The 15,804-nt window shown below is 29.8% G+C and overlaps 1 protein-coding gene across 4 annotated transcripts; it reads left to right on the top strand.

Annotated features, from left to right (window-relative positions):
* The first annotated feature begins 419 nt into the window (after nt 1–419).
* Nucleotides 420–6,767, top strand: LOC122401342 (CDK5 and ABL1 enzyme substrate 2). Of its 4 annotated transcripts, none has more exons than XM_043403422.1 (11): nt 420–639; nt 774–1,788; nt 3,053–3,430; nt 3,520–3,643; nt 3,717–3,844; nt 4,086–4,124; nt 4,787–4,872; nt 5,043–5,101; nt 5,181–5,287; nt 5,374–5,578; nt 5,709–6,767. In XM_043403422.1, the coding sequence occupies exons 2-11, from the start codon at nt 1,367–1,369 to the stop codon at nt 5,847–5,849; spliced, it is 1,689 nt and encodes a 562-aa protein (XP_043259357.1). In that variant the 5' UTR covers nt 420–639; nt 774–1,366; the 3' UTR covers nt 5,850–6,767. The 4 variants fall into 4 exon arrangements, with proteins under 4 accessions (XP_043259357.1, XP_043259355.1, XP_043259359.1 ...); XM_043403420.1 differs by having other exon boundaries at nt 422–639; nt 4,995–5,101; XM_043403424.1 differs by lacking the exon at nt 4,086–4,124 and having other exon boundaries at nt 422–639.
* Nucleotides 6,768–15,804: the final 9,037 nt, after the last annotated feature.

The raw sequence follows: 15,804 nt of genomic DNA, 5'->3' as shown, positions 1-15,804 counted from the left end.
CTTTGCATATACTATATATCACCAAAGTTGTTAAATCACACGATATTATCTTTCCTAATATACGAAATTGAATAGGATATAATATTTTCTGCGTAGTTAATTTTGGAATACAAATACTAACTTTGAAAAATAATTATGCGTGTGTAAACAATTACTAGAAAATTTGTAGAATTTATTATAAGAATTTTGTATAAAGAAAATATAATCAATTTAGCAAAGAAAAACCTGAAATTTCTGGAAAATACTACATATTTTGTGCTTTTAACATACGTAAGAACACGCGCAGTCGCAGAAGAAGGCAGGGTTATCACTCAGCAGCAGTATTACTAAAGAGCAGACCGGTGCCCGGAGGAAACAGCCCCTCCACTTACGTATACTAATGCACAGCCATATGTACGTGAACTCCGGTGCTTCAGACAGCTTCGGGCATTCGTGAAAGAAGGCGACTATGAGTCTTTCCTTGTCGCTCTTTCGAAACAGCTGAAATCCGATTTGCATCAACTTGCATACGATTTCGAATTTCGACCAGTGGTACCAGATGACAGTTCGTTGCACCGTGTAGTGCTGTAAGGAAACTGTTCCTCCACTCACGTACGACCTGATAAACAAAACCAGTGGTCAATTAAACTACTGAAATCGGTAAAGTTAACAAATGTAAAAAGATTTTCTTCCCTTAGATGATATACAGAGTTGTCATTATTAACAATTTTATTTGATATTTAAAGAAACTATTTTAAATTTACACCCATTAGTTATGTAACACCGATTACCAGGTCTCACCACGAGGAGGTTGCTGTAAGTGAAGACCCGAAAGGAGATAGTGGAATCTAAATTCACTGGTCCAGACTCGAAATCATATGCTGGTTGACGCAAAATGAATTTCAGCTGCTTAGAGAGCGAGAAGGAAAGACTCACATTTGCCTTCTTTCTCGAATCCCCGAAACTGTCCGAAGCACCGGAGCTCACGTACACGTAGCTATGCATTAGTGTTCGCAAGTGGAGGGGCAGTTTCTTCTTGGCACCGATTTGCTGTTTGGTAACACTGTCACTCAACCACTAAGAGGAGAATGGGTCTCAGTGTTGCGTAGTAGGAAGAAAGGTTGTTTCATTGGAGGCAGGGTTTGTTTTTTAATCTTATGAGAGGAAACGGTACGATGACAAGTGACATCGGTTCACATTGGTACGTGCACTTTGCGGGCACGTCTGTGGAAAATGTCAGGACTAAGTGTACGAGCTGTGATAATGAGTTGTGATCCTAGTAGTTGCCCTCGTTTGATAAAAGAGTCCTTGTTGGGCGCTTGTCCTTTTCCTGGTCGTTTACGTTGGTACTCGATAACACTGGTCACACGACACGGTCAACCGTGGAATGGCAGCAGCCTTAAAAAAGAATCATTCACGCAGAAGGTTGGCCGCCCTAACGTTTCTTTCGAACATCTCTCTTGATGGCAGCCACCGCGATACCAAGTTAGCCGTTCTCTCGCGAAACGGTGCTGCTCATGCTCGTACCCTCAGCGACAGTCAAACTCATCAGGCTGATGTTTGTCAAACTGATCTGGACGTTTCCAGTGAGGAAGTTCTTGATGACTGCACCGAAGAGCATTTAATACATCCATCTGCGAAGCAGACATCTTCTCCACAATTGGTGCCAAAGAGTGCAGAACATAATTCATTTAGTTCAAATTCTGATGGGTTGTTGACTCCTGCAAAGGCAGCGGTGGCTGCTTTTCTTGAACAAGAAAGAAATTATCCACAACTCTCTACTGGATTTCATAGTTCATTCAGAGAACGGTAAACAGTCGTTTGAAATCCTTTAAATATCAGCGTGATATACGTTCTGCTTTGCAAACTTGTTATTATAGACTTGAAGCTGTAGTCTCTTACAATTTCATTATTTATCTGTTTAAAGAAATCGTATCATTGATTGTTTGCATAAAAAAGATTTATTTTAACTGTTCTGTTGTCTTTAACAAATTGGAAAGTGGAATAAGTATAATTTATAATTACTCATAAACATCATATGAATTTTATAATGTACTTGCACTTTAAAAATTACATTGTTAATTCTATTACTCATTTTTGCCATTGAGTTGAATAAACTATTTTATCTGAACAAAATATTTAATTGGTATGGTATCTTATCCATAGTCCCAGTAAAAAGTAATTGTAAGTTTTATTATTCCTGGTATGGTTTTACGTATGTACAGTATTATATTGTATTGTAAAGTATTTACTATAATTTTCTTATAAAAGTGATGATTTTATTAACATTGATTATGTATATTTAGATAATAATATTAATAAAAGTTCATTTATTATAATATTAGTATTGATGAAGTGACATTCAATACTTGTCTGAACAAATTAATGATGTATTAAAACGACATAGTAATAACATAGTTTAACAACTTTTGAGTTAGTACAAAATTATGATCACATCTACATTCATATGCTAAAGTAATACAATAATTTAAATGAGATGCAAATAATTTATTTAACAACTGCATTGTAAAATAAAAAATCATCGCTTATATAATATTCTTATAATTGTTTGTATGTACATTTTATAAAATATTGAAAATGTTAAATATAAGTATACATCTCATTATACTAATTCAATTAGAGAGAAGTAGTAATGGTATTGTATAATGCATTAAGTATATTATGTATTGGATGAGGCAACTTTGATGTTATAGCTCATCATAATAGTAAACAACAAATATTCCCAATGATTATTACTTCTAATAACAGATTGTAAATATTAAAGAATATCATTTGTAATAATTAATTTTATTCTTGAAAGATATATTTTTTATTTCGTTTTGATTAATCTTTTTAGTCTTATATTTTATTGTTTAACACAGTAAGCATTTATGACATTATGTTGATATGAACATATGGAATTAAAATTAATTTTCTACAAACGTTATAGATAAATATATATAATTAATCGAACAATTGTAATATATGTAATATTCTTAGTTATAAATGAATTATAAAATTAATTTATATATACATATGTGTGTTTGTGTGTGTATGTTTTTATGTTTTTTAGTACTGGCACTACTGGCAGTGAATATTCTTTACCCGAAAGGCGAGTGGGCTCTTTACAATATAAAAAGCGTATAACTCATCAAACGTCTACGCTTTCAGAGGATATAAAACATCAGTATAACAGTTCCAATGAAAGCATTGGTTCATTACGTTCTAAACCACACTCCATTAAATCAAAAACAAAGACATCAAACAATGTGCAATCTGGTTGTACAAACAGTGGCATAATATCTGAAGTTACAAGAGAGTTGCGTTTAATGCAACATCCTGTAAATGGCCACAAATTTGGAGACGATAGACTAGTTTTGGTTTCCAACAAGCATGTGCCATTCCTAGTATTTTCTGCTCTTCCATATAATAAAGGACAAAGGTCTAGTTGGTAAGATGAGACATACTTTATGCATTGTATTATGAAATTTTTTCGAATATGTTTATGAATGTCTGTTGTTGGCTTTTTTCCATTTACAGGTCTGAATTACGCAAGGATACTGGGCGGAGAAAAAACATTGCTTCACAGCGACCACTGTCTGCAATAAATGATAATATTGATCCTTTTGGTTTGCTGGGTATAGAGCGTGCTAAGGACGGCCAGGTAAGTTACTTAAAAAAATGTGATCTAAATTTATGCTTTTCAGATTCATAAATAATCTTGCGGATTTTTTTAGGAAATATCTTACGGGCAATTGCTTGTTCCATCTAGGCAATTTCAGAAGGACAAAAAATTACATTTTAGCGATAACGAGGCAATAGAACTTACACATGTTATACCTAACAAGCATCCTATGGTTTCAAGGTATTCATTATGAAAATTAATATTTCGCTTTTATTGTTGAATATTTCAATTCAGTCTGCAACTTACAAGAGTGCTGTAAAACTAATTTATTATTTAAAATTCTCATATGTTCCAGTATTATACATTTTTACTTTTAACATCTTCATTCATGTTTCATGTATTTCATTAAAGTATCTTCGCAGAAACTACATTTCACCATTTGTTTGTTTTATAACAAGATATTTCAACCATGTTTTTGCAGGACAAAAACTATTACATGGAATGTGGATCACTCTAAATGGTAAAAACTGTAACAGTACTGTATTACAAACAAAATTCAAATAGATATGTATAGTTAAAATATAAATTATATTACAATTAAATTTGTGATAGTAAATTTATAATAATATAGTTAGGTATAAATGCTTTTTCTATATACATTATGAAGTGGGTGTAGTATAAAGTATGTGTATAAAGTTTTTATTTTTACTATATTTTTAACACGTGTATTCTGAATATTTTGAATATAGATGCCATTTAGTATAAATAATTATGTTCACTTAAAAAATAAATTTTTGTATGAGCACTTAGTAATCATTTTTGTTATAATTGTTTTTAGTACAACTTTCTAGTGGGCCTTCATTACTTATTTAAAAATAATATTATTCTTGGAAAGAGCATATTATTTTTTTATAAATATAAACTATTTATTTTTGCAATAATATATAAATAAAGTATTCAGATATTATCGCTCGCATAACATGCATTGTCACTTACATTTTCATTTGTACACATTCATGTATATTTACTCATAACTTATGTAACAAAATAGTTTACTAATCACTATTAGGTATTTAGTTATTAATATCAAAAGAGATTAAAGATTATAAGTTGTAAATATGTTTACTGCATGCAATTTTTCATTAATGATGCTGTTTACTCAGTGCACAGAATTTGTTGCAGGTGTTTGTCTTATGATACAGCTACGCATCGTGCTCAACATGTAACGCCTGAATCTCCACCATTATCTTTTAGTGCTGATTCAAAAGGTATATTTATATATTATATAAATCATTTTGTATTTAATTTAAGTCAACTAAAAAAAATAAATTGGAAACATAATGATAATGTTAGTGAATGAGATGTAAATATACTGTTTCTTATACTATAGTTTATGATTGGGATGAACAATCACTGCAATATAATCCCAATTTACTAGATGATCCAGAACTCATAGCTGGAAAGCATAGAACGTTACTCACATTTACATCATATATGGTACATATATTTTTATACATTTGCGATATTATAGTAATAATGGTTTACTTGATAATCAAACACTTTATGTTTTTTATAGGCATCAGTTATTGATTATGTACGGCCATCCGATTTGAAAAAAGAACTGAACGATAAATTTAAAGAAAAGTTTCCGCATATCCAACTCACTTTGAGTAAATTAAGAAGGTCAGTATTAAAACACAATAAATTTTATGAGTATGCAATTGTTCCTAGTGTGAAATTGAATGATACAGCAATAATATTATATTTAGTTTAAAACGAGAGATGCGAAAAATAGCAAAAACGGAATATGGTATTGATCTCCTAACTGTAGCAATGGCTTATGTATATTTTGAAAAACTCATTCTTCGTAATGTTGTCACGAAACAAACACGAAAACTATGCGCTGGTGCATGTTTACTACTTGCAGCGAAACTAAATGATGTTAAGGGCGATGTTCTTAAATCATTAATAGAGGTATTTATTATACACATATATATATATATACATAAATAAAAATTGTATGACAATTTATATTGCTTTATTATGCACATAAATTTCATATATGGAATGGTTTTTGATTAAATACTTTTTAAACAATTTCCAGAGAATTGAAAATATATTTCGTTTAAATCGCAAGGATTTGATTACGTCTGAATTTGCTGTTTTGGTGGCCTTAGAGTTTGGTTTACACCTTCCGACATGGGAAATATTTCCGCATTATCAAAGATTGATATACGAGTCTTGATCTTCTTTTATATCATTTCTTTTACGTAGATCGAGAACATTTTCAACATAAAATCGAAATTTTCTAAACAATTACGAAAAGTACAATGTGCAGAAATTTTGTATACAAAAGCATATAAAAATATAAAGAACAAAATAAGAATTTAAAAATAAATAAGGAATAATATATCAGTAACGGTTAATGATATTTTGATAAATAAGAATTATATGGATAAATTCGAATACTTTTTCTTACATAATTATTCAGAAGTAATCGGCTTTGTTATTATTAATCATTGTAATTGTTGAATACTTGAATCATTCATAATTAATTTGATTTCCTATACAATTTATAATTGATACATACACGCATGATCAGGCATCTTTATAATAAATAGTAGCGTTAGGAGAATGATGAGTTGACGATATTTGAGCATAAGAGGCTGTAAGAATTATAATCTGCAGTATGTACTTTTCGCGTTTGAAAAAGTTGAATATGTTTAAATGTGTTCTCTTTTAAGTACTTACTAAATTGTTTATTTTTTTCTCTTTTTTAATAGTATGGGATTATTATGAATAGTACTTAATATAATTAATAATTCTTTTTTAGAAGTATAGTAACTTATACAAAAATATGGCGTTAATTACTTATATAAAGCGAATTAGGTAGTTTCAAAAAGTTAAATAGAAAATATGATGAATACAGATGTTATAGTCAGCATGGGTTCTCCAAATTTTAAGAAAATGAATGTATATATTTTATGATATTATTGATCTACTTACAAATTCTTTGATATCTGATGTCAATTCCTTTTATTTTAAGATATTTTGATTTTTAAAGACTATATGTAGCATATAATATACATTTAATGGTGATAGAATCATTATTTATTGAAGAACGGTATATAGCTTTCATTGCATAGGTATCAGGCAGCTGATTAAACAAATATTGAGAAAAAGATTAAATAAATTATTTTCAAACGTTATTCATGTTGGAAACGTTGTAATTCTATAGTATATAATAATTTATAAAATTAAATTACATTATAATTTTTATTATTTTATTCTTATAATTGTTTACATAAATAAATTTATGAATTGTTTAAATGGAAAATTTCAAATTATATTTTAGCTATTTTTGAAATTTTCTTCCTGCGGTTAAGAATAGGAATAACGGAAGAAACGTTAATGTAATACTTGTACATTTATTAGAAATTTTTCGAAACTAAGATTATACGAATATTATAGGTAAAACAATATCTTCTGTTAAATGAAAGTACATTTATTTTTTTGTCCTGTTTTCCTTTTAACTAGTCAGTGTAAAAGTGTACTTCGTCCTTATTTGTCGATTTTTTCTAAATGTTGGAATTAAACATTGGCACTGGAAATAATTTATGTGTTAATTTGTTCAGTATAGAACAATAACAGTGAATCGTTGCCTGATACGTATATCTGAAGTTTGACGGTGATCCTTATCTGTATAGACAGTAATAACAGCAGGTAAAGTGTAAAAGTTGTCACTTTTCTGAACTATTTACATTGTACAATTTTTCTTACAGCACTTGAAATATATGATTGTATCTATGTAGTGTTAAATGGACTGACGTATTAAGAAGTATATACATTAACGAATGAAATAACATACGATAATTAAAAATGATTGCGACATTATTTCTTACTGAAACAGATTGGTATGATTGTAGTGTAAAATATTTAAAAGTTGTATAATATATCTTAATATTATTAAGTATTGTTGGAAACCCAAAGTAAAACACCAGTGTGGTGCTATAGTGTACATTTTTATTTCTTGACATTTACCATAATCGTATTTACTTGATAGATAATATAAAAGAATTTGCAAAAGAATGTTTTAAGTTGTTGAATAGTTATTTTTATATTGTTTTTTTTTTCTCCCAGTTTTCGTTTATGTTACTTGACTAGATAAGAAGGAAATTTAAGTTTTCGACGTATTAAATATTGTTCACCAAAAAGAATTTTATTATAGTAATATCTGTAAAATTTTACTTGGAATTTTAAGTTCTGAAATGTTTGTTATTTTTAATTGTCATAGGAAAGTACTTACGTGTTTTTGTAAAGTACATGTACAGAAATAGATGACAGTGTTTATAACGTTTGTATGTTATGTTTTTATTCGAAGTTCTATATTAATATGTTATATCTTCAAATTAATTCTACTAGAGATACATATTTGTTTTATTAATGTGTATATACATGATAATAAGTGTAGTAATGTGAAATTAAAAGTATCAAAATTTCTACTTTAATATTTTAGAAGTCTTATGAATTGAAACATTTATATTAAGTTAAATTAATGTCATTTTTGTTGTTATATAATTATTGTGATATAAGAGAATAACGGCAAAGAAAAACATCTTAAAATTAATTTTTTCTCTATATTTTAAATATCTAAGAACTGTATCATAAGAGATTTTAATTGTAAAATTAAACATTTGAAATCTTGCTTTGTATACCGCAAGAAATTATAGATTTTTGCATACATTATGTATGAATTAAACTAACAGAGAATATAATTCGCCTAAATTGTCAGTATATCTATCTCTCTTCTTTTTTTTTAACTGGATAAAATGCGTTAACTTTTTACATTACTTTGTGTAAATATCTTATTAATGTTTTCTGCTCAAGTAAGTTTATTCATGTAAAATGGGTTTATTTTTACTGCATTATTATTGAATTATTACGTTACGTTGTATATTTAACAAAAATGCTGTATATGATTCTGTTCTTATTACAGTACTGCGACTAAGTTTGAGTTATTGTTACGCGATAAATGCTATATTCTTAACATTATACTAGCGATTTGCGTTTGTGATTCAGGTTTTTTTTTATTATTTTCTATAGATTTTCCTAAATCAATGTTCATTATAACATTCAGTTATGTAGTAAGGTATTATTGGCAAGAACATAGATCTACAATTTTGTCACTCAATCTGTAAATTTGAGAAATCCATAATATTATTCATAACAAACGTCACTGATCTTATTCATCTCTCATATTAAACAAATCTATTTTCTTGCTTTTAATACAATAAGATAGTAAATGTGATTTGTATTGCGAACTAATATGTTTTGTAATTTTAGTAATTAGAATATGTGTGTATATAAATACATCATGTATGTACAAGTATTTTACAGTAATGGTAGACTAACTCTACATTTTTTAAATATTATATTATACATTATTGTTTTCTGAGACTTGTTAGTAGTTCCCAACTGGAACTTCCCATTTGGTGCCATAATAAATTCAGTATATATAGTTCATATTTCTTTTTTTGAGATAATAATACAGTTATAATTTTGTTTATACCTTATTTTTGGTTTTAAGTTTTGTTTAAAGTATATTCCTATCTTGCTTTAAAGAACTATAGCCGATGTAGAGAATTTAATTGGTGTTGTATACATATATTTCTTAGCATTAGAAATAAGTATTTAACGTTATCGAAAGCGTTTATCGCGTATGAAAAGATTTCAAAATATTAGTATCGTGTTTGGTTTAACAATAAAGCTGTGTACGATAAAATAGGGTGTCCAGGGTAATCCGACGTAGAATCGTGAAAGGTTGAATGGCCGATTTCACTACCCAATACTTTGAGTTTGTTTATTCATAAATATTTAAGATAGATGTAGTTTGATATAATTGCGAACCTTCTACTTATACACATCAAACGTGTACTTATGTGTATGTACCTATATACGCTATATGTCTACATGTGTATACGTATATCCAAGTTTTCTTTTTATACGGTAGATAAAAAAAAAACTGTGTAAAATAGATATATCGTCTATGATAAAAGAGGGTTGTTTCAAATATTCGATAAAAAGTAAACAGAAATGACGTATTTATTAACGGAATGGTTTTAACGAATCATGCTAAAGTAGATTATATGAAAAGTAAAATGTATGAGTTGTTAACGTATGTATGCGTTCAACTGTGTTAAATAATATAAAATTCACATTTTTAATCAGTCCTAAATTGACTGCGTAGTCGATTTAACACACACTGACTTCCAAAGAAACATGGAAACTAGTAATTTGGTAAAACTATCAATAAAAATCGATTTATTGATACATCGTCAACATTTTTTAACGTATTGAAAATATAAAAATAAATATTGTAGAATAAAACTATTCTGAGCATAAGGAAGATATCGACGGAAAAAATATTCACGGGTTCATTTGCCTGTTGCTTAAGATTTAATTATTGTCATTATCAATGTTCTAAGTAATAGTATTGAATATATATAAACGATTGTTGGTAATCGTATTAAGGCAAAAGATACACGTAGTATTAGCTCTCTTTCTGAATCGTATTAAATCGAAACCGTGTAAAAAGAGAATTGAGTGTATATATTTGTACAGACAGCTTCAAGACTGAAAACTCAAATGAACCGGTTTTCAGTTTTCTCCTTCGATTATACTTGTTGATGTTAACACTTAACATTAGTTGATACAATTAGAAGTCAGAATGGAAATAGAAGAAGAGGACGGACTTTGATACGACATATTTATAGCAAAGTTTTGATAGAAGACGAATTAAGATTCGACGAACGGGTCGATGATTAAAATATCTGCTCATGAGAGATTTATAAGTAGCTACGTAAAGTAGACTTCGACATTATGTGATACCATTTTTATTCGTATAACACTGTAAGCTATTCATACTAAACATTTAAACCGTGTGGTATAGCGACTATTTTCGACGTGCTTTGTAAGATTACGAAACTCTGTTATGATTTACAGAAATCGACGAATCTTAATCGTCCGCAATTAAAAATGGTCCTTTTGTTAATTTTATATTGTGATTATTCTTGTTTCTCGCGAACTCGTTTAATGGTTACTTGGTGTAAATCGTTAAAACTGTAATGTTTTAATTATTGATGTATGTTAATCGTTTAACACGTTGATTGCCACGACATCGATGTACAGTGCGTCACAGCCAAAATCGTACACCACAAATATGTTTCATTCGAAAAAAGAAGTTTAGGAATGATTTGGAGAAAAAATAAGGCAGATATATTATTGTAAATATATCAGTATTTATTGTGTAATAATGACAAAAGAAATGAATATTGCTTAAGATAAAAAAAATGAAGTTACTATAATACGTTGCAGAAAACATCTCACAGCTAAAATCGTACACATTAAGAATATTGTTTTATATTTAAATTGTATTAAAAATTAGTACTTTGTAGGGTATCCTCGGCTGCATTATACGGCATGTAACTTTTTCAGAATTGATTTTACTAAGTTTTGTGTAAAATCGGGTTCAATTTTTCTCCATTATTCTTGCAATGCCTTTTTTAAATCATTTTTATTAGAAATCGTATGTTTTCTAATCCTTACTTCTAATTCATGTATGTTTTGGATCATTATTATTATAAAATTTAAAACAATTAAAAATTCCTAATTTTTAGGTACTGATTTTTAAATTCTTTTTTAAAATATTCAAATAATTTTTGTCGATATTTTCTTCCATAAATTACAAATTTCCTGTTCCAGTAGCTAATATACACCCAAACTCCCAAACCATCACTAACCCAACTTCATGTTTAATAGTAGGATTCATATTTTTTATTTTAAATTCTTCATTAGGTTTACGCTATACAGTAACTTTGCCATCTGAATGAGAAAGATTAAATTTCCTTTCGTCGGTAAAAATAACTTCTTTCCAAAAACTAAAATCCTTAGTTAGATACCGTCTCGCAAACTCCAGTCTACTTTTCTTATTTTTATCGTTGACAAATGGTTTATTTCTTGCTGTACCATGAAAATCATTCTTTCTTAGTACTCTTACAATTTTTGGATTAACAGATTTTTGCAAATATTTTTCCACCTAGTTCGACAATTTAGGTGAACTCAGCTTTGAATTTTCTTTGATTTTTCTAACTATCCATCGCTCATCGTTAGCATTAAATTTTTTGTTCGGTGCTGTTCTTAATTTATTTGTAATTCTATTTTCTTCTCTATAGCGTTTAATAATGTATTGAGCAGTGCTAATACCTCTACCAATAATTTTTGCAATTTCTCGATAGTTTTTCTCATTTTGAAAGTTCTTCGCAACAATTTCTTGGGCCTCTAGTGTCGTCTGCTTCATTTTATTTCCTTAATGTGATCTTTTGTTTAATGTTCTTCGTTTCTTTTCGGGGATTCCTGGAGGGGAATACCAGATAGGAGAATAGCGTACGATTTTAGGCTGTGAGATGTTTTCTGCACCGTATTATAGTAACTTTATTTTTTTTATGTTAAGCAATTTGTCATTATCACACAATAAATACAGATATATTTACAATATATTGTCTGCCTTATTTTTTATCCAAATCATCCTGAAACTTCTTTTTTCGAATGAAACATATTTTTATATGTGATGCAGGATTTTGGCTCTGACTCACTGTAGGAATTGAGAGTATAAACCGTTAAGATTGAGAGAATATACAATCTACGTGTTCGTTGTACGAAGAATAGAAAACTGAAGTTAATCGCAAGGTATCCGATGTTCTTTCGAGTTGTGTATCTATATAAAATATCGAACAAATATTCGATGCACCACTGAAAGAGTTTGCGAAAATAACAATTATAATTATATGCACCTACGTATGGTAGTTTGTCAATTACGAAAGAGTTCGTCGCGTTATAGCGTGTTACAAACAGCGATCGATATTGCGTGGTATGGATCGTTTTCATATCGAATGTTTCGTTTCGTTATTTTAATCTGTACGATAAAATAAAGAGAGAATGTATTAATAAAAATAAAGTACGAAAGAAAACCTTTGAAATTTGTGTTAAAAATCAGATTTCAATTCCAAGCAAGAAAACTGTTGTAATATAGATTTAGGCTCCTCGTAACAGTTTCCATCAAAACTTTTATTTAACGGTTCGAAACAATTATTTTCGATCGTCGTTTGATATTACACTTCTTGATATTAAATACTGAGTAATTGTAGACAAAAAAATTACATTACAATTTCTATTTTCTAGTAGTTTTAATAAATAATATCATTTGTTTCATTGCAAAGCCACTAACAAAAATATACGTGTATGTTAAGTTCACGATTGTATTCGTTGATTTCAAAACTATCTCAGTCTTTTAAACAAGCGTTTCTGTCAATGTAAAAGCATTTTAAAATTTAATATAACGAAAAGTATAAGACTTTGACATTTAAAATTACAATTCATCTAAATTTTTATGTAACAATCTTATGTGTATATAAAATTATTCTCTACTTCCTATGGCGTGTCAAAAACACTTGTTTCCATGGCTGCTAGGATTGAGGTCGTCCTAGTCATACTAGACTAGTGGTTATTAACCACTATGTCGCGGCTCATCGTTCCGCGAAGACAGTTGCAGACTGCGAAAGACTAATGAATTTTTATTTTCTATAACGTTTCAAATTAACTCTATAATTATTTAAGATACCCTACTTATTATTTATACCCAAAGACTTGCGTGTATTTATCTCATTGTAATAATGAAAACTCAATTTACAGTAATATATTTAATACAAATGAAACGATAGTTTACGAAATTAGAATACAAATTCGATGTCGAGTCTAGAATGACAGAGGACCGTAAAGGATTAACCATAATTTTTCGGAAACAGAATTTATTTGATCTTGAAAATTAACCATCATTTTTCGGAAACAGAATTTATTTGATCTTGAAAATAACGTTCGAAGGTTTTTTTAAATGCGTTGTAATAACGATTCAACGACTATCGACGTACAGGATACAGGGGAGCTATTATGGCGCGGTGTGGACTAAAGGTAATGCGAATCTGACGCGTGAATCGCAGTCGGCTTACGTCAAAAGAACGCGCGAAGATGTAAGCGGGAAGCGCACAGATGCAAGCGTTCAAAGCATGTCGGTGCCCACGCGCGAAAATCCGCCCGGAAACGCTACTTTATGTCCTCCACATGATCGTCAAGAAATTAAATTTTCTACGCCTTGTATCTATATTCAACGGTTACGAGCGATCCTGGCCTCAGTTTTTATCGTCCTTTGAGCGATACACGTATGTAAATAAATAAAATAAAAGCAAAGTTCAAATCAACGGTTTTAATATCCCACTAAAATACAATGGCGGCTACTTAAGACCCCTGGTTAGTTAAGGAAATAAACGGTGCTAATATTTTATTCATTGCATTTTTCGTATACTAAACTCGTATGAAATACATTTAATTAATAAACGATGACCTTTTTCTATTAATTTTTTAAAAATTTCATTAGTTTTTTTAATTTTTGATGTTGAAATTGTCTTAATTTTACCTTTAATTTTTATTATAAAAGATATTATATATTTTGAAGTATACTAAACCATAATATCGCAATAATTTTATTTACAACACAATAAACTGCAAATATTTTTAATATTTTCTCAGATTAGGAACAACTACTTAAGACCGATTCGTGTTTTTCATTTTTTGCTTATTTTCACATTACATAGTTGCATCAGATCCTTAGTTACCATCACTGTTGAAATGGCTGCGATGGATCAGTGCATTCAAGATCGCAAACAATTGCTAATCAGTCGACAATCATGAGTCGAGAGAAGAACATTACTCCTGAACTAAGAATTAAAATTAAATTATTGAGAGACGAGGGATACTCATTTTCAGCAATTGTTACAAAATTAAATATTTCCAAAACGACGTGTATACAGGCAATGCAATTCATATCTAAGACAGGATCAGTTTGTAACGTGTCGCGTAAAAGAAGGCCTCGTAATACAACAGCTCGAGAAGATCGCATTCTTCACCGCGTCTTTGAAGCGGATCGTTAGAAAACAGCCGAACAAGTTCTCAATGAATCTGGTGTCGAAATTATCACGAAAATTAGTGTTCGAACAGTGCGGAGAAGATTAAACGAATTTAATCTTATGGGTCGCATCGCTCGCAAGAAGCTACTCATTTCCAAACGAAATCAAAAGCTTCGTTTACAGTTCGCTAAGAATTATCGCAACTGGTCAAAAGTTGTTTTTACCGATGAGTCCAAGTTTAATAGAACGGGGTCAGATGGCAAATTGTATGTTCGACGTCGTGTCAACGAGGAATTTTCACTAAAATGCATAAAATCAACCGTGAAAGGTGGAGGAGGTTCAGTGAACGTTTGGGGAGCGTTTACGTTACAAGGTGTTGGCCCAATTCATAGAATTGAAGGAACAATGGATCAATACAAATACATTGATATATTAAATGAGGTATTGCTCCCATTTACAAGAAATCAAATGCCAGATAACTGGATTAGCTGACAATGAACCGAAACACACAGCTCGTAGGGTTAAACAATTTTTATGTCAGCAAAATGTAAACATTTTACCATGCCCCTCTCAATCTCCAGACCTCAATCCTATTCAGATGCTATGGATTGATGTGGAGAAACATGTAAAATATAAAAAGCCCAAACATTTAAATGAATTGTACGCTTTTATTCAAGAAGGGTGGAATAATATTCCAGTCGAGCATTGTCACCGTTTAATTGAGTCTATGGTAAGACGTTGTGAAGAAGTGATACGACAAAAAGGGAGTGCAACGCGTTACCAACTATGTATTTGCTAAGTTTTATTTTTCCGCAATTAACGAGTTTCATTAATTTTACCTGTATTTATAGTATTAGTCTGATTTGGTCTTAAGTAGTTGTTCGCTGTCATAACGACCTAATCTGAGAAAATGTTAAAAATATTTGTAGCTGATAGTATTATAAATAAAATTATTGCGATATTATGGTATAACATACTTCAAAATATATTTCACATGAGTTTAGTATACGAAAAATACAATGAATAAAATATTAGCACTATTTATTTCCTTAACTACCCAGCGGTCTTAATCCTTTGCACTCCTATGTCAAGTGTGACTCGACATCAATTTTTATCTCAGGAGCTCCTTCGTCAAGTCCCATTCGACATTTTTTCAAGTCCAAACCAAACAGATATACACTTGGA

Source organism: Colletes gigas, unplaced genomic scaffold (assembly GCF_013123115.1).
Source record: "Colletes gigas isolate AHSC1104 unplaced genomic scaffold, ASM1312311v1 Colletes_gigas_Sc00024, whole genome shotgun sequence".
Taxonomy (NCBI): Eukaryota; Metazoa; Arthropoda; class Insecta; order Hymenoptera; family Colletidae; genus Colletes; species Colletes gigas.
This window is presented reverse-complemented; position numbering and strand designations above follow the sequence as displayed.

Excerpts from the sequence above, each read along its gene's own strand:
- LOC122401342 (XM_043403420.1), top strand. The coding sequence starts at position 1,367 with ATGGCAGCAGCCTTAAAAAAGAATCATTCACGCAGAAGGTTGGCCGCC. Across the intron at positions 4,125-4,786 it reads AATGTGGATCACTCTAAATG|GTGTTTGTCTTATGATACAG; the intron begins GTAAAAACTGTA and ends AATTTGTTGCAG. Across the intron at positions 5,102-5,180 it reads TCACATTTACATCATATATG|GCATCAGTTATTGATTATGT; the intron begins GTACATATATTT and ends TGTTTTTTATAG.